This window comes from Danio rerio, chromosome 6, assembly GCF_049306965.1.
Source record: "Danio rerio strain Tuebingen ecotype United States chromosome 6, GRCz12tu, whole genome shotgun sequence".
NCBI lineage: Eukaryota > Metazoa > Chordata > Actinopteri > Cypriniformes > Danionidae > Danio > Danio rerio.
Window position 1 is genome coordinate 46,796,924 of NC_133181.1, and position 25,612 is coordinate 46,822,535.

General features: G+C 35.2%; 2 protein-coding genes across 10 annotated transcripts in view; one reads left to right on the plus strand and one right to left on the minus strand.

The window, feature by feature from the left end:
• The window catches only part of pdzrn3b (PDZ domain containing RING finger 3b), a 157,683-nt gene that overhangs the window by 29,612 nt on the left and 102,459 nt on the right, over positions 1 to 25,612 (minus strand). The window contains exon 1 of one of the 5 annotated variants that reach the window (XM_005166002.6): positions 5,820 to 6,174. Coding sequence (XP_005166059.1) covers positions 5,820 to 5,891 — 72 coding nt within the window. The 5' untranslated portion in view covers positions 5,892 to 6,174. 5 annotated transcript variants of the gene reach the window in all.
• On the plus strand, positions 13,464 to 22,066 carry LOC100534851 (uncharacterized). Of its 5 annotated transcripts, XM_073954453.1 has the most exons (13): positions 13,884 to 14,115; positions 14,340 to 14,386; positions 14,717 to 14,844; positions 14,979 to 15,081; positions 16,210 to 16,347; positions 16,776 to 16,927; positions 17,579 to 17,715; positions 17,838 to 17,931; positions 18,235 to 18,570; positions 18,662 to 18,848; positions 18,952 to 19,076; positions 19,177 to 19,368; positions 19,697 to 22,066. In XM_073954453.1, exons 4-13 carry the CDS (start codon positions 15,000 to 15,002, stop codon positions 19,778 to 19,780), a joined length of 1,527 nt encoding a protein of 508 aa, XP_073810554.1. In that variant the 5' UTR covers positions 13,884 to 14,115; positions 14,340 to 14,386; positions 14,717 to 14,844; positions 14,979 to 14,999; the 3' UTR covers positions 19,781 to 22,066. The 5 variants fall into 5 exon arrangements, with proteins under 5 accessions (XP_073810555.1, XP_073810551.1, XP_073810553.1 ...); XM_073954454.1 differs by lacking the exons at positions 13,884 to 14,115; positions 14,717 to 14,844 and adding an exon at positions 13,464 to 13,539; XM_073954450.1 differs by lacking the exons at positions 13,884 to 14,115; positions 19,697 to 22,066 and adding an exon at positions 13,464 to 13,539 and having other exon boundaries at positions 19,177 to 19,688.

A 25,612-nucleotide genomic window follows, 5' to 3' on the forward strand; every position in this document is an offset into this window, starting at 1 on the left:
GGTGTGTGTGTGTGTTCATCCGTCTGTATCCCTCTCAGAGGAGTTCTAAGACAGAAAGAGAGGGACAACAAAGAGGGTAGAGGTAGTGCCAGACAGCCTAATGAAGAGGATCTGTGTGTATTATCTGGGGACGGGCCCAGTCAGAAGCCTGATCCTCTGTATATGCCATCCAATGACCCGTTCTTACTCTCACAGACCTCCAAATATCTAGTAATAAAGTCGATTCTTCAGAAAAGCTGTTTAAATCCCCAAGACCGATATCAATTCACTGCAATAATGCAATTCCATGTCGCGCTTTACACCACACGTGTCAATGCACATGCTTATAGAGGTGGACACATGAATGAGCGGGCGCCTGGTAAAGTCTACAGATCACTTTCACACTTCAAAAGAATCTTTCAGTCAATTCATTAAAGTCCAGCGACATCCTGCCGCCACTCACAGGCCTTAATTATGAGTGACCCGACGCCAGCCAAGAGCACTCTCAACATTACCACACGAAACAACAACCTTTCTGCCACATACTTCTCCAGAGTCTAAGCCATCGCTCATCACAAAGGCTCCATTATCTGTCTGTGGGGTACAAATTCGCAGTGTAGGTGAACAATACAATTCCCAGTCATGTTTTCTGATTTTGTCAATATGCCTATATAGCAGTGTTTCCCAACCCTGTTCCTGAATGCACATTAACAATACATATTTTCAACCTCTCCCCAATCAAACACATCTGAATCAACACAGCAGCACATAAGAAGAGACTCCGAAACCTGAAGTTAATGGGTCAGATAAAGAAGGGAGACATCCAAAAATATATATTGTTGGTGTGCCTCCAGGAACAGGGTTGGGAAACAATGCTATATAGTAGGGCTGCACAATATATCATTTCAGCATCGATATCGCAACATGATAATTCGCAATAGTCACATCGCAGCATATCCAATGTTCAGTTGTATTTCAACTCATCATTTGCATGTGTTATTGATGCCCGTGAATGTATAATGACCTGACAAGCATTCAGGCATAATAAATTGTACCATTTGTGACTTTAACAACGATCAATTTTATAGAATTTTCTTTTTTTTATCATTCAGTTACTGTATTTGAATACCGTTAGACTCGGAAAACGATCAAACATTTTTTTGATTGTCTCTTTTTCTTGGTTTCTTGTATTTATAGATTGTTATGCACGAAAATACTCACAACATGCAAATACAGAAATGCACTGCAATGAATAACCACAATGAAAACGTGTCAGGGGACCCCAAAAGGTTTATAGATTTTATGCACTCACTGCAGAATCATCTCAATCCATCCAACAATATAAATTGCAAATAGAGATCTTAAGTCATCTGGTGAAATTTGCAATATATATTTGAGGTTAAAATTATTAGCCCCCCCTAAGATTTTTTTTTTTTTTTTCTTTTCTAAATGATGTTTAACAGAGCAAGGACATTTTCACAGTATGTCTGAAGTCTTATTTGTTGTATTTCAGAATAAAAGCAGTTTTGAATTTTTTAAAAACCATTTTAAGGACAAAATTTTTAGCCCCTTCAATTCAGACGCAGCTTAGTCTGTGGTGATCACAGAATCAATCAATGAGTATGTTCAAATGGACACCAATAATCCGATTTTAATGCGACTAAGACAACACTCTGATTAAGAGTCTACCATGTAAACAGTGATTTTTGATTTATCTGATTAAGGTCATAATCGGACTAAACAGAAATAAAATTACAACATGGAGTATGTCGATTTTAGTCACATTACTAAAGTGCAGTACAGACATGTAAACATCAAAATCAAACTATTTCTGTCGTGTAGGATTTTCACTACATTTTGCAACAGGATAGTCTATACACTATACACTATATACTGTTTGACACTATTCTCTGCACCTACTGTTTTAGTGAAGGACCATAGACACATGTATCGCAAAACACGGAGGTTTTTTCCCATATAGCATGCGGTATCAAATTCCATTAAAATAAACATTAAAACACTCTTCCAGCAGTTCATACTCGCATCCATTATCTCGTTTTTCATGGGGGGCATGCATGAAATGTTTCTGAATGAAAGTGAAAAACAGTAGTTAAAGTCGACAAATTAAAAACAAAACACCCGAAATTACATGGAACTCTGTAGGAAATGTAGGTAATGCGGTTACACAATGACGTTTATCGATTTATGTGCTAAAATGTGGAAAACATCCAAAAAGCAATTCATGTAAACACCTTCATCATATTATTGTTTTATCCAGATTAAGGCAAATAATTTGATTACTGATGTCCATGTAAACATAGTCACTGACTCATTTCACCTTAAATAATCCTGAATATTGAGATTTCCCATACAAAATAATTAGTATAAAAATTCATACACAAAAGAAAGCATACAGTTGACTATGGGAAATGTGACTGCTTTAGCTTTTAAAAACTGTGTGATCTAATTTCGATGAAAGAAAGACCCCCCCTAACTCCACCCAGAATATACAGTAGCTGTCACTTTTTCATCTGTACTTTATGTTCTATTTTGTTGTTGTGATTTATATATATACACACATATATATATATATATATATATATATATATATATATATATATATATATATATATATATATATATATATATATATATATATATATATATATATATATATACATACATATATATATATATATATATATATATATATATATATATATATATATATATATATATTATTATTATTATTATTTTTTTTTAATAAAAGCTTTGGCATTCAACACCCAACACAAAAAATAGCAGTTTCTAAGCTTCTTAGACGACATATCAATATCACATAAGGAGTGAAGAACGCCCATTGGATGTAAAACAATTGGGTTTTTTTCCTCAAGCATGTAGTAACCCAACATCGAGTTACTAGCAAAAACTCTTTACTAACAGCCTGTCAGTCAAAAGTAATTGACAGCAGCATGACAGATGCATTCGCATGGAGGACTTGTTTAGATAAAGACCTCATCTGATGCCTCCAATAAGTCTTTGTCTCTTTTTTTTCTTGCTTCATTCGTTTTTTTCCCCAATAGGGAGTGATTTGAAAAGGCTGACGCTTCCTTTGAAGCCCAACATCGGCTGTTGGGTTGTTAACAAACAGAGACCATTTACTGTTATAGTGCACACACACAAAAATATAAGCTCGACCCTTCGCAGGAGAGAAAGCTTTTAGTCCCGCTTTCACACAGTGTGTACGATCAAAGCGGAGTCTTTCACAATAGCGACTGCTCTGTCATCAACAGCTAATGCAGAGAAACAGCCACTACGGAATATAGTGAAAAGACTAGACGAAGTGGTCACTCATTAGGTTTACTGAAAGCTTCCTACACACACACACACACACACACACACACACACACACACACACACATACTCCATACAAACCCAAGTATGCATCCCCTGGCTGGCTAACAGTGTGGTCTCACTGTGCCTGGAATCCACAAAAAAATAGGCTTTTTTTTTTATCAGGAATTGAATAAATTAGCATCTTTTAGTTTGTGAGCTTTTCAAATTAACAAGAAGCCTTCACTCTGGAACAAATAAGGGATAATTCGGGTTACAGTTTGTTGATAACTGTCAATTTCTGTGATAACGTGTGCACATTTGCATGGATGTGTGTGTGTGAGCATGTGTTCTCAGAGGCCCCCTGCTGGTTTTTATCTACAGCTTTCCCTGCGTTATTGTGTCAGACATCCTAAAGCCGCGAGCGTCAGGATTACAAAACCCACAGGAAATTAAATCAGAGCTGACAACAATGTCAAACAGCGATGCACCGCTCACGAGGACATGGTGGTTCATACATGCTGGATGGCATGGCAGTTCAGAAATATCTGAGCTGCAAATATCTGAAAGCAAAATGCCTGTCGAAGAGACAGACACACACATTGAGCTTTAATTTCATTTTGATTAAATTGTTTAAAATAATAATAATAAAAAAATATTCTGAGCATGAAAAAATGAGCACCATACAATTTTACTGTGATTTACACCTGATGAAATGTCATTCAGTGTAACAACTTACAAAACAAAATATTGTCAGGAATATGTAGATCAATAATAGTGTGATGCTCTTATTACTCTTAATACTCTTATTTAAGAATTACAATGCATGCTCAATATATGAATTAAAAGTTATTTTAAAAAATATTTATCAAACCACAAGTTTGTCAGCGAGAAGGAAAAAAAATTATAAAATAAATATCTAAAAAATAATTAATAGATACAGTGGACAGATCTAAAATACATTATATATTAAAATACAAAATATTATTTTAATATATTGTTTATACATTATGATATAAAAAACCAATCCATTATTAGTTTATATTTTAATATGTACGATATTAATATACAGTTGAAGTCAGAATTATTAGCCCTTTTTCCCTTTTTAAATATTTCCCAAATGATGTTTAACAGAGCAAGGGAATTTTCACAGTATGTCTAATAATGGAGAAAGTCTTATTTGTTTTATTTAATGTATTTATTTAATTTCTAAAAACATTTTAAGGTCAAAATTATTAGCCCCTTTAAGCTATATATTTTTCTCGATAGTCTACAGAACAAACCATCATTATACAATAACTTGCCTAATTACCCTAACCTTGCCTAGTTAACCTACAGTAATTAACCTAGTTGAGCCTTTAAGCTGTATAGAAGTGTCTTGAAAAATATCTAGTCAAATATTATGTACGGTCATCATGGCAAAGATAAAATAAATCAGTTGTTAGAAATGAGTTATTAAAAATGTTACGTTAAGAAATGTGTTGAAAACATCTCTCCGTTAAATAGAAATTGGCAGAAAAAAATAAACAGGGGGGGGGGGGATAATTGAGGGGGGCTAATAATTCATTATTATTACACAGTCTATTCTTCAGACTTTAACAGTGTATGTCTGTTACACTGATTGACAATGGACAATTAATTTTTTTTACACGTTATAATAACTAAAATATCAGCCTCTACCAATCGGTTGATATGTCGGTTTATAGTAAAAGTACCAAAATTAGTACATATACTAAAAAAAAATTTATACTAAAAAAATCTGAAAAAATGAAGTGTGAGCCCAATTTATTTAAAAAACATTCTAAATAAAAAAAATTGAAATACTAAATCACCTTCATTTTTGAAGAATGCCTTTAAATATTCTCATTTAACGTGTTTTTTGTTGTTGTTTTTTTTTTTTACAATAAAACCAAAATCAAGTGTAGTAGTGCAAGAGGATTATGTTTGTTTGATTGGTTTTGTAAACCAACAATGCTGAGTGTGTAAGCCATTATTGTCAAAGAGTTAAGAGTGAATAAAACCTTAAATATAACTTTCCAAAGTTATTACATCAAATACATACATCTATTATGCATTATTGAAGCAACAGTGCTTTTATTTATTTATCTATTTTCCATTTTGCTCCAATTTAACCATGCCAAATACACAATTAGCCATAAACAAATAACAATGACCATCAGGCTCAGAAAGCAAATTACAATAGCAACATGGCAATTCCTAACCTGTCTGTCACATTCGATCAAACCCACTCAAACCAAAGTCTCATAGCTTAATACAACAGACCAGGAGCACAACTGTCACAACTCCAAAAGTACAGCATTCTGTCTGAAAAGACAAATATGATCGCACAAACATGTCCAAAAAGCTTTACAATACATTTTCTAGACAAACAAAACTCAACAGTAGTAAGACATGGATTCATGCATGAAACACTTAAGTTTTAACCACTTTTGATACATTTAACTGCATTAACGGCTTTCTGTAAGAAAATAAAAGCAGTAGTTTACCTGGCATACTTCATACAGGAGTTTGTACTGCTCTTGAGGCTTCTGTAGAGTACATACTCTGCACCCCATCATGGACAGATCTGACCATCTAGTCTTTCTCTTGGAGGAGAGCAGAACTCAATGCACGCCCTTCCTCTGTCCGTCTCTCTCTAGCTCTCTCTCTTACTCTCTCGTTCTTGCACTTTCACATGTGGCTGCCGGCTTGACCAAACACCTTGCCTTTTCTCTTCCTTCTCCTCCTCCTCCTTCAATGTGTCCCAGTTGCTTTATTCTGCAAGAATCTCTCCAGTGTACATTTTCATTCAGAGTAAGTGTGTGTGCATGAAGTCTGTTCTCCCCACTGGATCTGTCTGCTAACACCGGCAACAATCCACTACTTATGCACACCCACTCATGTATATTAAGCACCGCATCATTGAATATTCAAAAGTGGGCTGTTCTTTGTTGCTGCTGTGCTGTGTGTATATGCATGGTGACTTCAGTCTGCAGAAGACGATTTCATTACTCACTCCACCTGAAAGGCATCATGCCAAGCGACTGTTGAATGGGGTCTGATAATTATGCAAATTGCAACAATTCCAAGTCATTCAAATAATTGTTAATGCGTCAACAGAAAGAGAAAAAAAGGTTTTCTTTTCACTGCTGATATTGCTGGATAATTGGATTTCAAAGGATTCAAAACAATTTCAGTGAACTTTGGCATACAGCATGCATGAAGACAAAGGCATAATCAGGGCAATCGTTGGAGCTGTTTCTCCATTAATAAGTGGGGCGAATGCCAAGCAAACAAATCTACAGACTGAACATTTCTTTTTGCCTTGTTTACCAGGCTAAGGTGACTGATGCAAAATGACACTGGACTCTTGGTATCTCATTAATATAAAGGTTGCCTTTTATGACAACATAGCTGACAATAGGGCAATGCAGACCTGGCATAGGGCATGTCCATCACTGTGGTGCCACTCAGCCAACCAAACATAAGTGGCAATTAGAAGAATCTCGAACCATGCCATGGGCAGCGTTCCTTATTTACATGAGGGGAACTATGATCTAATTTCATTTCCTAATGGGGAAACCTACAATTAGCTGCACTACAGGATGCTCTTATTTGAACACTGGACCAATTTTATTGGACATTTCCATAAGTTTAATTCAACTTTGTCTGCTATTTTGCATCAGCTCTCCAATTTTAGTTGAGTGACTGAGGAATGTGAATGCTGCCAGTGCACTTCTTAATGCATATTCAGCAAACAGACAGACAGACAGACAGACAGATAGATAGATCTCTCACCCACACACATTGCTGAGTCTTGTATGTTTACCTGTTGCATTGCAAAGTGTTTTCTTTGTTTCTGTTTTCTAGTGTCATATCGTGCCTTGTTTCTTTGTTTATACTGTTTGCTGCATATACGATCATCTGCCTGTAATAACTACTATTCTATTTGATTACCCTCATGATACCGTTTGTTTCTGTTCGACCATTGCCAGCCTGACAAAGCTGTTAAAAAACTGCGTTTGGATCCTTGCCTTCATTGTCATCCAACTCCTAGTGTTACAACTATACATGTACAATATTGTATACACAATGTACCTAATATTATTTAACATAATTTATTATTATTAACTGAAAACGCTGTCCATGATTGTCCATGTCCTTTTCTGTGTCTTCAATCATAATAGCGGAGAGTTTTAAAAAAAAAATGTATGAAAGCTTGCTTCTTTCTCCTCTATTTGGAGATGGTGCCTGCTGCTGTCGCATTTTTGTTGCTTATTTAGGGGTCAGCAGAGATGCTCTACAATAGATAGATAGATAGATAGATAGATAGATAGATAGATAGATAGACAGACAGACAGACATACAGACAGACAGACAGACAGACAGACAGACAGACAGACAGACAGACAGACAGACAGACAGACATACAGACAGACAGACAGACAGACAGACAGACAGACAGACAGACAGACAGACAGATAGATAGATAGATAGATAGATAGATAGATAGATAGATAGATAGATAAATGGATACAATGATACAATGATAAATGGATAAAATGATAGAACGATAGAAAGATAAAATGATAGAAAGATAGAACGATGGATAAAACGATGGTGCCAGCATTGAAAATCTTGAGCTGTGGACTTTCTGAAACATGTATTGTTCTCTGAGTCCACCTTCACTTTTATTCCCACATCCAAGGGAGTTACAATTTGGAGAAACCCCAAAAAAGCATACCACCAATATGATTATACAGCATGGGGTATGCAAAAGTTAGAGCTTAACAGTATATATTCATGTAAAGATTTATGAAATATTTCAAATTTAAAGCTCTCATTATAAAACAAATAAAAATCCCAAATAAATATCTATTATCATCCAACAACTGGCCGATGTATCTTGTATCATCTCTGGTGACTAGACAGCATAAAAGCCATCTAAATGACAACAGCTGAAATCAATCGCTATTTTTACTGCCAATCTGAAAACATTAAGCTCATGATATTCTTTAGTAGCATGACAGCTGAATGTCTGTCCACATTCCATACTTGTCTTTATATTCTCATAAACACATTTTACAATCCAAAGATATCATGGGAGTCTGAACGGCTTGCCTTGTTGTGTATTCAGGGTTATCAGATGAGAAAATATTATTTCAGACGTGTATTTAAGCTGCCTCTGCCCCGTCCCATCCATCATCTCATTGACCGGGAATGTGCCATAAGGGCGCAGCACAGGAAGACAGTTGGCACGGACCGTCCTTTCCTACCAGTCTCGGTGGAAGGCCAGGATGAGAACTGAAGGGTATTTGTATGTATGTTTATGTTTAAGCTGGTGGCGGTGCTGGGATTTCCTCAGAACAGATGTTTCCATATGATACTTCACAGTCCCTGTTTCCTGCCATTTCCCAGACTGCCTCCATATAGGCTTATTTCTACCCCCAAAGTTCACATCATTTCTGCATCATCCTGTTGTCCTTTCTCTTTATGTATGCATTAGGGTTGTCAATTTCCACAAGCTACCAATATCAATTAGCGTTTAGTTTAACAAACATTTAATTGAACAATTGTTGACTTTAGTAATGCAAGATATGTCTACTGACAAGATGTGCACATCAAAACTCAAGCAACAGCATCTGAAGGAAAATAACAAATATTTATACATTGTCAACTTGTGCATTTTTGTACAAATTCTATGTCAGCGAATTCTTTTTGTTATTGTAAATGTTTTTTTTTTTCTCCCAAAAGTACATCCAATATTTTAAATATTATTGTCACTATCACCAGCTATCTAGCAGCTGATGAACGCTGGAGAACTACAATTCTGTCGCAGAACTGAACTTCAAATCCCATCATGCACCTCACACACACACACCAGTTCCAGTTCTTTCCCTGATTGCACACACACTAGAAATGAATCATAGACTGATTACATGGACTATATATTCATCTCTCACCCACACACATTGCTGAGTCTTATATGTTTACCTGTAACATTGCAAAGTGCTTTCTTTGCCTAGTCGAATCGTGCCTTGTTTCTTTGTTTATCCTGTTTGTTGCCTGCACGGACCACGACTACGCTATTGGATTACCCTCATGATATTGTGTGCTGCCTGACGAAGCTGTTGATAAATTGCGTTTGGAACCTCACCTTTGTTGTCAACCGACTCCTAGTGTTACAATTATACATGTACAATATTGTATACACAACATACATAATATTATTTAACAAATTCTGGATTTTTTTGTTCTAACACAGGAAAAAATAATAATTAAAGGCTTATGAAATGTCTTGGGAAAAAGGCAATATTTTGGTATATTATTATATGTTCATAAACTATTTGTACCATTCAAATAAGATGATATACAAATCAATTTCAGATAATAAATGTTCTGAAAATGCTGCCTATGTTTGTCCATGTCCTTTTCTGTTTATCCAAGCATAATAGCGGAGAGTTTTTAAAAACTCATGAAAGCTTACTTTTTCTCCTCTATTTGCAGGTGGTGCCTGTTGCAGTCACATCCGGGTAAGCTTATTTAGGGGTCGGCAGTGAATCTCATTGTTTAACATAGGCATAGGACGACATTCGTTTTCAAGGTATACTGCAGTTTGGAAAACCCCCTAACCCCCCCCACCAGGTCTATATTTCCTGCGGGGGGCCACCGCTAAGCCACTGTTGACAAGCTTAAGATTAAATTTCATATTAGGAATCACCAATAAAAAATAAACAACAACCGTCTTTTTGTTTCATTTCTAAATGTTCAAATCACACAAAATCTACAGAAACTCATGTCTGGTCCGAGCCCCTCCCCCAGAGAATCGTCAGTCTATAGCGACCCATGATTGGCTCCTGTACCAGAAGGTGGGTCTTCATTCACCATATTGACCATTACTTTTTTCCCAAACAAAACTATATGAGTGAGATATCTTGTGTATTCTATAGAGTGTGTTATCGCAAAACAATTACCTCAATGTCATTATCGACCAATTTAACCGAATTCAAATTTTGATTTTTTTTTCGATTTTTTTTCCGTAGCCTATCAGTGTACTTTGTGTAGTAAACTCTGCTCCATCTGAATGCACATGCTGGAGGTTTACTAGAATCGGCTTTACTGACAATATGCACACTAAAATAGCATTAATTAAATCACCCAGCTCTAATTGAACTGGAATAAATGATCAATGGACTAACTAGAATCAGTATTCTGTGGAATCTAATTGTGCTTGATGTACTTGTTTCACACTGATGAAATGTCATACTCTCTCTACCTGATTTTCAATTGCTGCCTGTTTTCTCTGTAAAGCTGCTTTGACACACTATTTATACATTGTATTAAGAACTACAGACATAAAAATGACTGGACTTGACGAGTGAGCATAAATCTTTCCTACAGTACATCTCAGGCTTTGGAATGATTGACAGCCCTGGATGTTTTCAGATCAAATGATGTTATCAAAGCTCTTGGATGGCAAGAGGCATCATGCTGAGCAGATGATGAGGGCTTGGTTTATTTGATGGCACGGTATCGTAATTTTGATGTACCTCATTCTTTTCATCATCTTCATGTTTCTATCTTCAGTCCCTGGAGGTATGGTCTGGTCGTGATAGGAGTGTGTATGTGTGCATGTATGGATTAGCCTCCGACCTGCTTAAGGCTGAAATAATCGAAGAGATTTACAAAGCTCACCTCCATCCAGATTACAAATTACATATTTGCATTTGTTTTCATTAAAATATAAAAAATAAATGAAATAGAGCTAACCTAATTTGGAGTAAATAAACAAACCAAATATAAAACTATTAAATATATATATTTTTTTTTAAATCTGTAAATGCCTTGATAAGTCTACACTGACATTTTGTGAAGTAAAATTCTTAAAAGTTTAGTTTGATTATTAATAGTGGTATTACAATCACTACAATCAATAATAATGAGCACTTTCTGTGTCTGTGTGTGTGTGTGTGTGCAGGTGTCTTGACAAGACTGTATTGGCTGAATATATTTAGCAGGGGTATGACGAGATCTTGGGCTATGACAAAATCATCATCGTCATCTTTTTTTGCTGTACGAAAAAAAAGGAGGTTTTCTTTTCATTTGTCATGCGGTCTCAAATTCCATTAAAACATCTCTCTCCTATCAGTCCTTACTCTCATCCAGTAGCTCAGAGTTTGTCCAGTCAGTACAGTTTATAGCTAAATATTTCATCCTTTATTTCATAATTTATTAAAATAGAAGTAAAATAACATTAATTGCATGTTTATTAAAAAAACACCTAAATTGTTTTGCATTTTGTAATTTTCTTACATGCATTAGCACATATTTTGCTGATATTTAAAATTATATATAAACACTATTTTCCATTGATATGTTAGCAAAATACTTTGCAGTGTTTGGATGTCCTTTACTGCATATAATTCATTCAAAAAGAAGTAAAATAACATTCATTACAATCTGATTTAAAAAAGCACCTAAATATTTTTGCATTTTGTGATTCTTTTTTCAGTTGATTAAATTTTTTTTTCATTTATATATTTCAACATTGAGGATTCAAAATAAAAGTATAAAAATCTTGTCTCGTTCTCGTAAACCCAATCTCATGCCTCATCTCGTATCTTGGAGTGTCTTGTCACACTTTTAATATTGAGTGATAAAAATAACAATTACTGGCTTGTTTAATTTTTATTAGGGCTGAGTGATTAATTAAAATCGAATCACAATCGCAATTTGCAAGTGGCTGTGATATAAAATATATATATATGTATTATTTAATTCCCACCGCCCAAAACAAATGCGTGACTGTTGTCGGTGTGTAATAGTCTTACTAGCCCATTGAGTGAGCACAATTGAGTGATTAGTGTCTTGCTAAAAAGTCAACTGAAAGTATCGCCTGTGACAATAGTAGCAAGCAAGAGCAAAGTACAATTTCAGAGTTGTTTCAGCCATGTTAGTTTGCTGAGTGTTCTTTTTTTTTACAATATTTTTTTGTTTTGTTTTTATAATAAGCTACATTATCTTCCGAATTTGAGTAGAACTTGTTCACAGAAAGGTAAGGTCATTTTTTGTATTTGCTCTAGAGAAAAATAAAGGTGTTTCAATTCTGTATAATTAAAAATAAATTAGAATAAATGTTTAATTAAGTTAATATCTTTTCAGTTCCTTTTTTATCTAAAACTCATTGCATTTTATCAGTAAGAAGCTAATACAGAATATTCAGCTGAAGCTTGACTACAAAATGAAATCGCAATTTGAAATATCTGCAATTTGAAATATCTGATTTCTTTGTTCTAACACCGAAAAAAAAAAAAAACACAATTCTTGAATTCATGACTACCCAACTACATGAAAATGAATATTTTGTAAACATGTTTGCTCTGGTATCAGTCTTTTGTTTTGGCAACAGTGACAACTTATTTTATCCCCTAGACTATTGATCTTGGATTTCTGCAAAAAAAAAAAAAAAAAAAAAAAAAAAAAGAAAGAAAAGAAAAGCAAGATAAAAACAGAAAAGCTAAAAAATGGTCATTAGTGAAAGTGACTCCTGTTGCCTGAGCCAAACAAAAGAATCACAGATAATGATGTTTCTTGGGGTGTCATGAGCCACATGGGAGGTGGAGGAAGGGCCGTAGAGGAGGTGAGTTGACAGGAGGGGGGCGACGGCGACATCATCCCCACTTTAATTAAGACAACACTTGCACTGGGAGAGCAGCGCACCCCTGCTCAGGGTCTGAGCTCTCATGCAAACATTCATATTCATCGCCTGCTCCTCCAGATGTCTCGCTGTGGCCCCGTTGGACCGCTTTAACAGTGGTCTCTGTTGATGCTTTAAGAGACACAACAGGGGGGCCGAGAAGACCTCAGTAGCATGAAGTCTTTGTTGAAAACAACACTTTGAATCAACACCAAGAAGGCACTTTCAATTATTTTTATGATGAATCGCATGTTTTTAATACAGCCCTCTACACAGCAAATTCATTAGTGTTAAATTTTGAGTGTTGAGGTAATTCAGAGTAAAGTGTTATAATTCTAGAGTTAGATAAAGATAAAATAACCCTCTCAGTGTTGGAAGCTGATTTGCCTCCTTGTCGCACAGAGTTACATGTATCTAACGCTAATATAGTGTTGACTACTACATCCGGGAATTTATGCAGCAATATCCCTGAAGGATTTTTCCATACGCCATTTTCTTCTGCCACGAGGAGCAATGAGAAGCAGCAACTGGTGAGTAAAAGTACTTATAATGTTTATACATAGACATTTGACATAAAAATTGTTATATATACGTTAGTTTTAAATGTCATATGTCATTTTCCATCATTTATTTAGTTCTGTACTATCTATGTTACATTAAAGAAACTAAAGCTGTCTTAAAACCGCTCCTCTTGGTTAAAATACGTGAAAATACGGTTTGTGACTGATTTGAATTGCTTTCCTTAAACATTAACGCAATAGTTAATAAAGTTTTACTGATGTTTAACAAGATAACATTATATTTTTATTCCCGTGCGCGGGCCCGCGCGGTTCGGAAAACTAACGTTAAATGTTACCTCCAGCTCCCTCACGCCATACCCGGGCACTTTTCACACACTTTTGCTGGTAACAGCAAAAGAAAGGTCCACGCGTGTGAGGGAGCTGCTTCGTTTATTTATGTAACACAGCCATACGTCGTGCTTTTTTTGCTTGCTTGATTCAACATCAAAAGAAAAAACGCCCGTTGTATAGCACTAACAAGTGCCCTTTCTAGATAATTAAACACCTGCCATTCGCCATTTTCTTCCATCGCGAGCAGGAGTGGTGGTGAGGTTCACGTGCTATTTCTGCGTGAGGCGATTATTCTGACTAAATTCGAATTTAGTCAGTGTGTTTAATCGCATCACGACAGAAAGTTTTAGTTAATGATCATAATTTATCAAATTTAGAACGAACGTTACTCGTAGCATGTCTTTGTGTGAGTGTGTGTGCGTGCTTGCGTGTGTAATTTAGCTTCGTTAACTAACGTATAGTTGCATCTTTTTTTATAGGAATCAACAGCTTCTTGAGGCTCAACGTTCAAATATTTCTCCTTCGGGTAAGTGGGAGTTACATGTGAAGTTATAAATTTAGACTCGAGAGTTATGAATTCTGCCAATGTTGATAGAAAATGCCATTTGCAGATAAGCTAATTGCTTTCAGAAGTCATGCTAGAAAGTTTACGAACACTAGTTGTATGTTTAACTATCTATAATTTATTAAACGTGTTCATAGGATTAAGTTCATAGGATATTGGGGCACCTAAAAGGTACAAATATAAAAGTTAATAAAAAGCAATTTACAGTTGACCAGTTATTTTTTATTACTCTTTTGTCAAGCTTGTCGAATTGTCAGTTTAGCGAAGGTGACAAGTTTATTTTTGCTTTAGTGCGTTTGTTAAACAGGGTAGAACGATATTGCCGTCATCATGACAAGTGTGAAAGGCAGTATGTACAGTTAGAAGCCTTTCAAGCCTTAAAAGAACGATTGAATACACAACAACTTCAGTTTCAGAAGGTACTTTTTTATGGCAAAGCATAATAAAGCATAATATAATCTTTCTGAATGTTATTTTGTAAATTAAATTAGGTATTTATCATTTAGATATCTAATAAAAATTATACTGTATGTCTGTTTTTTTTCCTCTGTAGACGCATGTTGTTGATACAAAAATGATAATTAAGGTGCAGTATGAAAATCGCAAGAAATACATCAAATTACAGGCTGCTGATTTTGATGAATTCATTTCTGAAGGTAAAATTCACAATAACAATTTGAGTAAGTAATAACTTGTACTAGGTTACGGAACCCCGGAAGGGACATAGTGGAGGAGAAAAAATTGGCTGGTTAAAAAAAAAAAAAAAAAAAATGGGCGAAAGAAGAAAAAAAATGGGTGGGAGGAAAATATATATTTATATTATAAATATATAATATATATTTATATTTACTTAATATATATATATTAAGTTTTTGCATTATCTCGCAAAAATGTTTCTCCACAAACACTTCCTGTTCACTTCACTCACGTAAACCCTCCCGTTTTTTGCCGAAATTCTCCCATATTTTACCATTCTATTCCACTTTCTTTAATATGCAATATATATGCAACCTCTAAACCAGTGAATGCATGTATAAGCGCTGACTGACAGACGCGCTCCGTACAATAAACTGATTCCAGATCAGCGTCTGTACGTGCCATTTAAAGGGACACTTCTGTTATCAAACAAGTGAGCAGCTAATGAATCTCATGTTTTGTTTAGTTTGATAACAGAGGTGTCTCTGTAAGAATGCACAGATCTATAATGAAAGCAGTCCATTACTTTAGAATCTGTTTGTGCTCATTTAAGAAAAAATTTGCTGTTTAAAATAAAACATGTAGGACGGAGATGTTTACATATTATTCAGTGTATTTGTCTGTTTAAACATACACCCGCTCCTCTGTAAATGGCGTGTACAGAAGCTGGTCTGGCATTTGCTGATTCAGAGGTTGCATATAAAAGGTGACGATCGACGCACGTATTAATGTAGAGAAAGTGGGATAGAATGGTAAAATACAGGAGAATTTCAGCAAATCGGGAGGGTTTACATGATTGAAGTGCACAGAAAGTGTATGTGGAGAAACAGTTTGCGAGGGAACGCAAAACATCTTTGCAAGATAACGGAAAACATTTTTGCGTGGGAACGCAAAACTTTGTGAGAGAACGCAAAAACTTAAAAAATATATATTTTCCTCCTACCCATTTTTTCTTTCACCCATTTTTTTTTTTTTCACCCAGCCAATTTTATTTCTCCTCCACTACGTCCCTTCCGGGGTTCCGTACTAGGTGGAGGTAATTTGGTAATTAAAAAAAATGTAACATGTTTCTCTTTATCATCATTTAGTGAGAGAAAAGTTCTCCATTCCTGCTAGCAACATTACAGTGGAAGATGACTCTGGCACGGAGGTGGATGAAACTGTGTTTGCAGAATTGTCTGCAGTGGCAGGGATTTGCTTTGTTGTGAAGGACGGTTTGGATCACGGTAAAAAATAAATAGTAGTGGTCATTTTAGATAATTTAATTCACTCCGTATTCATCTTACGTCCATTTTAGTGGCATAGTTAACCAAATGCTAAAAAAAAAAACTGCCAGCAATTCCTCACTAGTGTGTAAAGACTTTTACTCTGTTTTGAAGAAAAGGTCTCATTAGTTGGCATTGGTTAATATGTAAATTAAAATAAATGTTAATAATTAAAATATTCTTTATTTAGTCTTTATTATAAAAAGATTACGAGAGTAACAAGTTACCAAGATTACAAATATGGTAACACATGTATTTGTCATTATTAATATTGAATAATTTTACTAATAAAATTTTCAATAAATTATTACTGATATTTGATATCTGATATATCCATAAGTATACTGCAAATAAGGGTAATTGCTTTTTATATGTTTTGTTTTATTCAGACACATCTCGGTCATCAACTCCATCTGCACCGCTGTCATACAGTGGGAGTTCCCTCTCTGTTTTGAGTAGTGGCAGTGACAGTGACTTGTCAAGACAACCCAAACGAATGAAAATTGATGAAGAGCCATTACAGAGTGCTTTGGCCAAAGATGTAAGTTTATCGTCTGAAGTGTGCAATGGGTACTAAGTGTAAAACAAAAAACAATATAGGGCAGGGCGATAATTCGGTATCGATAATTATCACAATATGTATTTTTTTCCATAAAACAATAAGTGTTCGATAATATTTATGCAGTATGCGTAAGGCTGCGCAGGCATTTTGCAGCCTGCATTTCCAGATGCCACACGCAGTACAAGCTTACAGCCATACAGTATTAGTTGCACTTGGAGGGGTAAGAAAAAAATAAGGTAAAAAAATGAAGATGCTAATAACATTACAGACCCAAACAAGTGTTGGTAAGCCAGCTCAACTACCCAGCAGAGTTTCATCATTTTTGAAAGCCGTGCCTTACAAGAAAAAAACCCTGAAAGAAAAAAAAAAAAATATATATATATATATATATATATATATATATATATATATATATATATATATATAATTTTACAAAATGTCTTAAATCAGCTGCACTAAGCGGTTGGCATCCTGAAAATCTTTAATTAATATATATAAGATTTGACATTTATCGTGATAATTATCGATATAGACTGATATGAAATAAATTATCGTGATATGATGATTTTCCCAACAAGCATTACTCTTGTTGGCTTAATAAAACAATTAATAGTCTAATTTACATTTTAGCTTATAAAGCAGATCCTCCAAACAAAATCAGGAGGGACAAAAGTGTTGGAAGAATATGACGAAACTGGGACATTGTGTGACAGTACAAGAAGGCAAATGGTTAACATTCTTGCTGCCTACATGGTTGAAATGGAAGGGTAAGTTTGTTGTATTAATATTAGGCAGTTAATTGCTATAAAGCTTTTTTTCTCTTAAGTTTTTTTCGTGTACTTTTTCATATTGCGCAAGTATTAAAATCAATTTTTATTTATTTTTGCAGGAGAATCCCTCAGCGGAGTACTAAAGAAAAATATGCATTGGGAATTGTCACCTTGTTCCCTGCATTAAAAGATCCCTTTTCAACAAAAGGATATGTAAGTTATGTATTTATTTTAACATATTGATTTAAAATGTATTTATCATTAAGAAAAGGTAATGAATTTGCTTGACACTTTTAAGGACTGTCACAATAATTAGTGCACGTGCGTTTGTTGTATTTGTTAAATTATGTTAGTGTGGATTAACTAATGAAAAAGACAACAGTAGCAACATTAATTTGAAACATTTTAATAAAATATTATACATAATATTTATACTATGAAAAAGTTATGACTGTGGGATTCCTTCTATTTGCTTATAATAAAGTTAAACCAACTTATGTCTCTGTTTTTGATTAGGAACATTTTTATGATGGCCAAAGTGGCTCTGGATTTCTTGCGTGGAGGTTAAAGACAATTCAACGAAAGACTAAAATTGAGTTCAGAGAGTTTAAAATACAGAATGCAGGAGCAGGTGGTCCAACCCAGGAAAGGGAGCTGCCTTCGGCTGCTGATCAGTTGGATGAAGAACGTTGTAAAGAGTTAATTTCCTTAATGAACCACACCACTGACCGAGAAACTGTCCTGCAAAAGATGAAGGAGACCTTCTGCTATAGACAGCGCCTTATCTACAATCCTGACGAGTCGCACAACATCCTCACAGTGTTTCCAAGGCTGTTGGACACGAAAGGGCTGGTAAGTGATGAAATGATTTCCGTAAACTACAATTCATATTTGTAAAGCATGAGATGGTCAGTAATACTTTTTTGTTGTTCTGTTCCTGTAGATAGATCAAGATTTTAGCCTCCTATTTGGTGCAGAAACAGCTGCCAAACTGCTTGAGAAGTGGCCTACCTTCTATAAGGAAAAAGTGATCAGAGAAGCAGAGAGACTTACTACCACCTCAGTGCTCCAAAGCTTGCTGAATTCAGCCAGGAATCTGTACAATGATGAGTCTTCCGAGGATCATCGAGGTATGTCAAAGAAAAATGTAATATCTAACAGAGAGCTCTAATGTGAATTTATGAAAAACAGCTAATAAGGGAAAATAATAAATTGTTCTATTGTTTCTTACAGAGTGGGACAGTGATATGGCATCTTTTTTGCTGCTCCTGCACCTTCTACCACCTCAGCCTTCTAAAAAGAAAAAACAGAAGATCAGTGCAGCTCAGGCCATGGAACATCTAGTTGTGTTTCACAAGGTTTGTGCAGAGCTACAGTTTGTGATTAACTGGGCAAGATAAGCTTAATTAATTTAGTGCATAATCTAAGATTATCATGATGATCTATTTTTTCCTCCAGTCAAACAACAGTTTTGAAGAACACTTCGCAAAACAGGAGGGACATCGCCAACCATACCTCCTTGCTTCAGGAATGCACAAGAGCGCCATCAGCAATTACTTTATTGCAATGGACAAGATGATCATCCCATGCCAGGGAACCACCTCGTTGGCAGCCATTGATGAACTGTTTAAAGCACACTTCGTTTTCAGTGTAAGCTATGATGATGCACTCAGCAACATGTACACATTCCTCCAGACAACAGTCTACGGTGTAGATGTTGACACCACTAAAGAAAGTCCAAAGGTGAAGGAGTTACGAGCAAAGTTCATGAACAGAAACTAAAAGACTATGTTAAAGTGCTACATTTGCAGAACATTGCATGATGCACCCAGTTCATTAATTCAGCACCTTAAGTTTTTTCATGGGTTATATCCTGGCAAAAAGTTTGTTCTTGTTTGTGCACAAGAAGGATGCTCAAGGCAGTTTAAAAGTTTTAAGGGTTTTAAAATGCATTTAAATACTTGTCATTATACTACAGATCTTGATGCAAGCAGTGATGTTATGCAAGTACCACATCAGTCAGACTTTGGTGAACAGAGCTCACAACACAACTGCTCTGTAATGGACCAAGATGCAATCAACGAACCATCAACATCTCTTATGTCAAAAGACCAAGCAAAAGATATGTGCGCGTCAATTATTGCAAAGTTAAAGGGCAGTGGCGTTGCAAACAGTGTAGTGTTATCTGTTGTTGAAAGTATGGAGGAGTATGTTGATGAAATTCATGCAAATCTTGAAGAACAAGTGCTCAGTGCTTTACCTGCTGAAAATCAAATAAGAAGTGCAGTAAAAGATGTCTTTAGCAATGCTTTCAATCCATTTAGTGACTTAAACACAAATTCCAAAATGACAAAATACTTCAGTGAAAAATGGGGTGTTGTTGAGCCAATTGAGATTCATTTAGGAGTGAGATTTGATTCAAAAAGAAACAAAAAATCTGGAGTATATGAACAGGTTCCAGTAAATGACACTTTCATTTATGTACCCCTGTTAAAAACGCTAGAATTTATTTTCAAAAATCCAGAAGTGTGTAGTCATATTAATAAACCTCCTGCAACAGATTGTAACTTATACCAAGACTTCTGTGATGGAAAATACTACAAGCATCACGCACTGTATTCTAAGTCACAAAATGCTTTGCAAATTCAAGTTTATTATGATGACTTTGAAACCGCAAACCCTCTTGGGTCAAAACATGGGGTTCACAAGCTTGGATGTTTATATTTTACAGTCCGAAATTTACCACCACGTTTAAATTCGTCTTTGATGAACATTCACCTCATCTCTTTGTTTCATTCCCAAGATTCCAAAAAATATGGCATTGACAAAATTCTTTGTCCATTTGTTGAAGATGTAAAAGTGCTAGAACAACATGGAATGAAAGTGTCATTTACTGAACAACCTCTTTATGGTACAATTGCTCAAGTAACAGGGGACAATTTAGGTCTGAACTCAATCCTTGGTTATGTGGAATCTTTCTCTGGAAACTACTTTTGCAGAATGTGTCTTGCTGACAAAGGATTGGCTCAAACAATGTTTAGTGAAAATGATCCACGTATGGTTTTGCGCAGCAGATTGACAAATGAGGAGCATTACAATTATCTTCGTGAGAATCCGAGGGAAACGTCATGTTTTGGCTTGAAACGCAACAGTATATTCAATTCTTTGTCATACTTCAGTGTTTCAGATAATTTTGTTTTAGATATCATGCACGATGTCTTAGAGGGCGTGGCACAATATGAGATTAAGTTGTTGTTTGGTTATTTGAATCAGAACTTCATTTCTAATGAAAACATACTCCAGCGTGTATATGCATTCAATTATGGTTTCATGGACAAAAAGAACCGTCCAACACGCATAAACCTGTCTAGTAGTGGCAACAGTATTGGACTTAACGCTAGTCAAACATTATGCCTTAGTAGAAACCTCCCACTAATCTTCGGTGATGTGGTCCCAGAAGGTGACAGACACTGGCATTTACTTCTGCTTTTAATCCACATAGTAAACATAATATTTTCCCCAAGTATTACAGATGGAATGATTGTATTTCTAAAACATCTTATTCGAGAGCATCACCAGCTATTCAGTGAATTGTATCCCCAAAATAATTTGATACCAAAACACCATTTCATGATTCACTACCCTGAGTGTATACGCCAAATTGGTCCTTTAGTTCATGTTTGGAGTATGCGATATGAAGCAAAACACAAATTCTTTAAGTCCAGTTTGAAAAATTTCAAGAACATAACTAAGTCCCTTGCGATGAAACACCAGATAGCTGTTGCATACCATTGGGAGTCACTCTTTACAAAAGGGATTGAATCTGGGCCTGTTAAATCAAAGAAACTGACTGATGTTGACAATGGTCATTTGATTGCAGAACATTTTCAGATTGATATGTTAAGTGAAGTAAATATCACTAGTTGGATTAAACATGAAGACGTTGAGTTTCACACAGGTCTTGTTGTTTGCACAGGTGTTGTTGAAGAATTGCCAGTGTTCAACAAAATTGTTTGTATATTTCTGAGGAATGAAGCTTATTTTTTGGTAACGGAAATGGAGACCTCATTTGTGGAACATTTACATGCATTTGAAGTTACTGAAAACATGCATAATGTTTCAGTTGTTATGCCTCATGACTTAAGATTCTTTAAGCCTTTTGATGTACAAATGGCTTATGGTGCAGACTCTTTGTTTTATGTTGTACCAGACTGCTGCATTGTGTAGATTGCAAGATAATGTTTTAAGTTTTGTTTCAGGAGATTTTATGTACAAGGTCATTGTACAGAGTGTTTTAAGTGTAATGTAAAACCATGTTAAAGAAAATAAAATGTATTCATTGCAGCACATATTTATTGCATGAGTGGTGAATTGAAATGATACATTGTAATTATAGAATTAACGACAGGGCATAATGTAAATACAAATGTAAAATATGTCAAATGAACACTGGTGAAGTGTTGAAAATTTAACCTAAGAGTGTTAACACAAAACACTGAGTGGTGTTCATATGATCATTTTTGGTGTTAATATGTTACACTATAAGAGTTTGCAAACTAACACTCTCGGAGTGTTGACTATGTTAACACCATCAAAATAACACTGGTAAAGTGTTGAAAAATTTACCTAAGAGTGTTAAAACATAACACTGACTGGAGTTCAGATAATCCTTTGTGGTGTTAATATTTTACACTATAAGAGTTTGGTAATTAACACTTTCTGAGTGTTGATGACGTTAACTCTTTCAAAAGTGTTATTTCAACACTTTTCCAGTGGTTCCCATATAAACTCTGAGAAAGTGTTAAATTTAACTCTAAGGTAGTTAAATCTACAATCTAAAATTTGCAGTGTATGAAGATAAATAATTTCTTGAGCTAACCAGTTTACCCTCCCTGATGCATCACATCCTACAAAAGTTAAATAATGATAATAGTATTAATAATAGCAAAATAAGCACCAGTAACTTTTTGTTGTATCATTACATAACAACAACGTGCTAAAGTGTTTTCCTTTGCACATTTGACAAGTTTTGCATTGCCAGAATAATTCTTGTTAATGGATTAATGAAAACAACTAAAACGGCAGTATTAGGCATCTCATGCATGCTGTTGGTTATGAAACTCTATAAAGAAGCACTATGCTCCTGCAGCTCAGCCATTGCTTAATGTTGTTGTTGTGTAAATGAATATCCAAAACACATTAAAAAAAAAAAAAAGTTCAGTTTTTAGTTGAAAATGGTGTCTGTAATCAATCTTAAACAATGCATGTTCCACACAAAAAATGTTACACTGACGTAAATTGCATTCTTACACAGATTTAAAAAGCATTGCATGTTATATTACTTTAATCAGAAATATGCTATAGCGACAGCCCTATAAAACAAAACATATGCATATAAATGTTTTATAACAAAACAAATAGGGCAAAGCAGTGGCCAATAGGTAGTGCTGTTGCCTCACAGCAAGAAGGTCGCTGGTTCGAGCCTCGGCTGGGTCAGTTGGCGTTTCTGTGTGGACTTTGCATGTTCTCCCTGCGTTCCTCTGAGTGCTCCGGTTCTCCCACAGTCCAAAGACATGCGGTACAGGTGAATAGTGTAGGCTAAATTGTCCATAGTGTATGAATGTGAAAAAGTGTGTGTGTATGTTTCCCGGAGATGGGTTGCAGATGGAAGGGCATCCGCTGCATAAAAATATGCTGGATAAGTTGGCGGTTTGTGTGGCGACCCCAGATTAATAAAAGGACAAAGCTGAAAAGAAAATGAATGAATGAATAAATGAATGAACAAAACAAAAAGTAGTGTGTGTGTGTGTGTGTGAAATGTATATACAAATGATTACATCAATATAACTATGTTTCCATCCCAAAATGCAAATTTAACTTTATGCGCAAAACTGGATTATTGCATAAAAGATGTGTAAATAAAGCAACGTTTCTATCCAACTAGTCAAAGCGGAAAAAACGCTACTTTCTGATTATCTGCTGCCCAATATCAACAGTAAAAACGAAATTTGCTGCGATAAGAGAAGCTGTGTGAATCTTTTCTTCATTTAATAAATGACTTGTGCCTCAGAAAGCAATCAAGCAGTGAACACGCAATGGTCTTTCAAGGCGTGAGACGATTAGCACAAACACTCTTGATTCTGGAGGTCATTAATAATATAACACTAATACTGAAACACTAATACTGCGATGCTTAAGACGTTTTTGAATGACCAAAACAACATTTCAGATGTTTTACAATGTGCTCAGCCTGCTGGTTTGTTCATTCACACACATTTTTATCATCATATGATCTCTTACAACAAAACCACATGACCTTTTTTAATGCGCATACTGGAATTTGTTAAGTAAAAGTGTTTCAATCGTAGTTTATCTTTTTTTTTTTAAATAAAAAGTTGATCCTATACTCCGTTATGCGTATATGGTTTTTTATGTGCATTTTCAAAACTTATGCACATCTTGGCGGTTCCAACAAGCCTTTTCTTTTGCACATACCCAAAATGTGCATAAAAATAGGTGGATGGAAACGTTGCCACTAATTCATTTGACACTAATAAAAATGATGCATGATGTGCACAGGTTGATGTGCTTGCCTTATGTTTATTGCTTTACGTATACTGTATGTCCAGCACGTTTCAGATAAAAATATTCAATAAATTCCTAAGAAAATGGATAATTATTTAATTCAGCCAATAAATTATAGATTGAACTAAATTATCTTAAAAACAGATATACCATAAATGTATAGCTGCATACGCATCTTAGCATGCAAACTTCAACAACGACCAATAAATGTAAAGTAATATGTTGTAACATCACACTAAAAAAGTGACAATTGATATATTCATACTGCATTGAGAACTATAAAACCCTAATAAATCACTGGCGATGGCCAATAAGCAGCTCTATTAGGCTAAAGTTGGAAATATTTTGGATGGCTCTGCTTTAGAGTTTCAATGCCAATCTTACATTTGAGGAACACAGTCAAGACATTTGATCTGCGAAACATTGCCAAACTTCATCCCATGCTGCCCGTTTCTGCTGCTGAAAAATTAATTTTCACCTTTGCATTTTCACGTATTGTTTATTGTAACACTTTGCTGGCTGGCGTTCCAAAAGCTGCCCTAAACAAGATACAATTTAAAAACCAAAATTGCAATACACACACAACATTTTTTTAATACACGTTAAAGTAACCTTCTTTTCAGATTATTTGAATATTGTAGTAATACAGTATCGTGATTAAAACTTCAGAAATTATCGTGCATTTTTTTAATTACATAAAATTGTATTTTACTGTAGGACAGTTATACAGTATGTTACTGTATTTTTAAGCTGCATTGTGAAAATTACTGTATATATTTACAGTAAAGATATACATTAATGTTAATAGAGTATTATTAGATATACAGCAAGATACATGTAAATACAGTATTTTAGTTGTGGTTGGTTTACAGTAAGTTGCTGGAAAACTGCTGCCAGTAAGTTGTAACTGTAGATACTAACAGTGTAGTCTGAACCTGACATAATGGATTCAAAACAATCTCCTCAAAAAGTCTCCTAGTCTGAAACCCCCGGCTGGGGCAAGCTCTTTTTACACCTTTGCTTGGAGATAAGAGTTCAGCTAGGTTTGGTTGGGAGTTAATGAAGCCATGCCCCGACATTTCTGACGTACCACATGGGCTAAATGTCACACTATCACTCTCACGATCGGACATTTAAGCTCTGCGAGGAAGAGAGAGCCGTTCAAAGGTGCTCATCACACTTTTATAGCAGGGTAGAGTTTAAAGAGCAAGAGACTGTTAGACACGACGGGGGAGGAAAGCTCACTGCCGGCATGGACAGACACGAGATGATGAGGACACTGCTGGGTTCCACACAATTCCTTCATGTT

Excerpts from the sequence above, each read along its gene's own strand:
- LOC100534851 (XM_073954450.1), top strand. Across the intron at positions 15,082-16,209 it reads TGATGAATTCATTTCTGAAG|TGAGAGAAAAGTTCTCCATT; the intron begins GTAAAATTCACA and ends ATCATCATTTAG. Across the intron at positions 16,348-16,775 it reads GAAGGACGGTTTGGATCACG|ACACATCTCGGTCATCAACT; the intron begins GTAAAAAATAAA and ends TGTTTTATTCAG.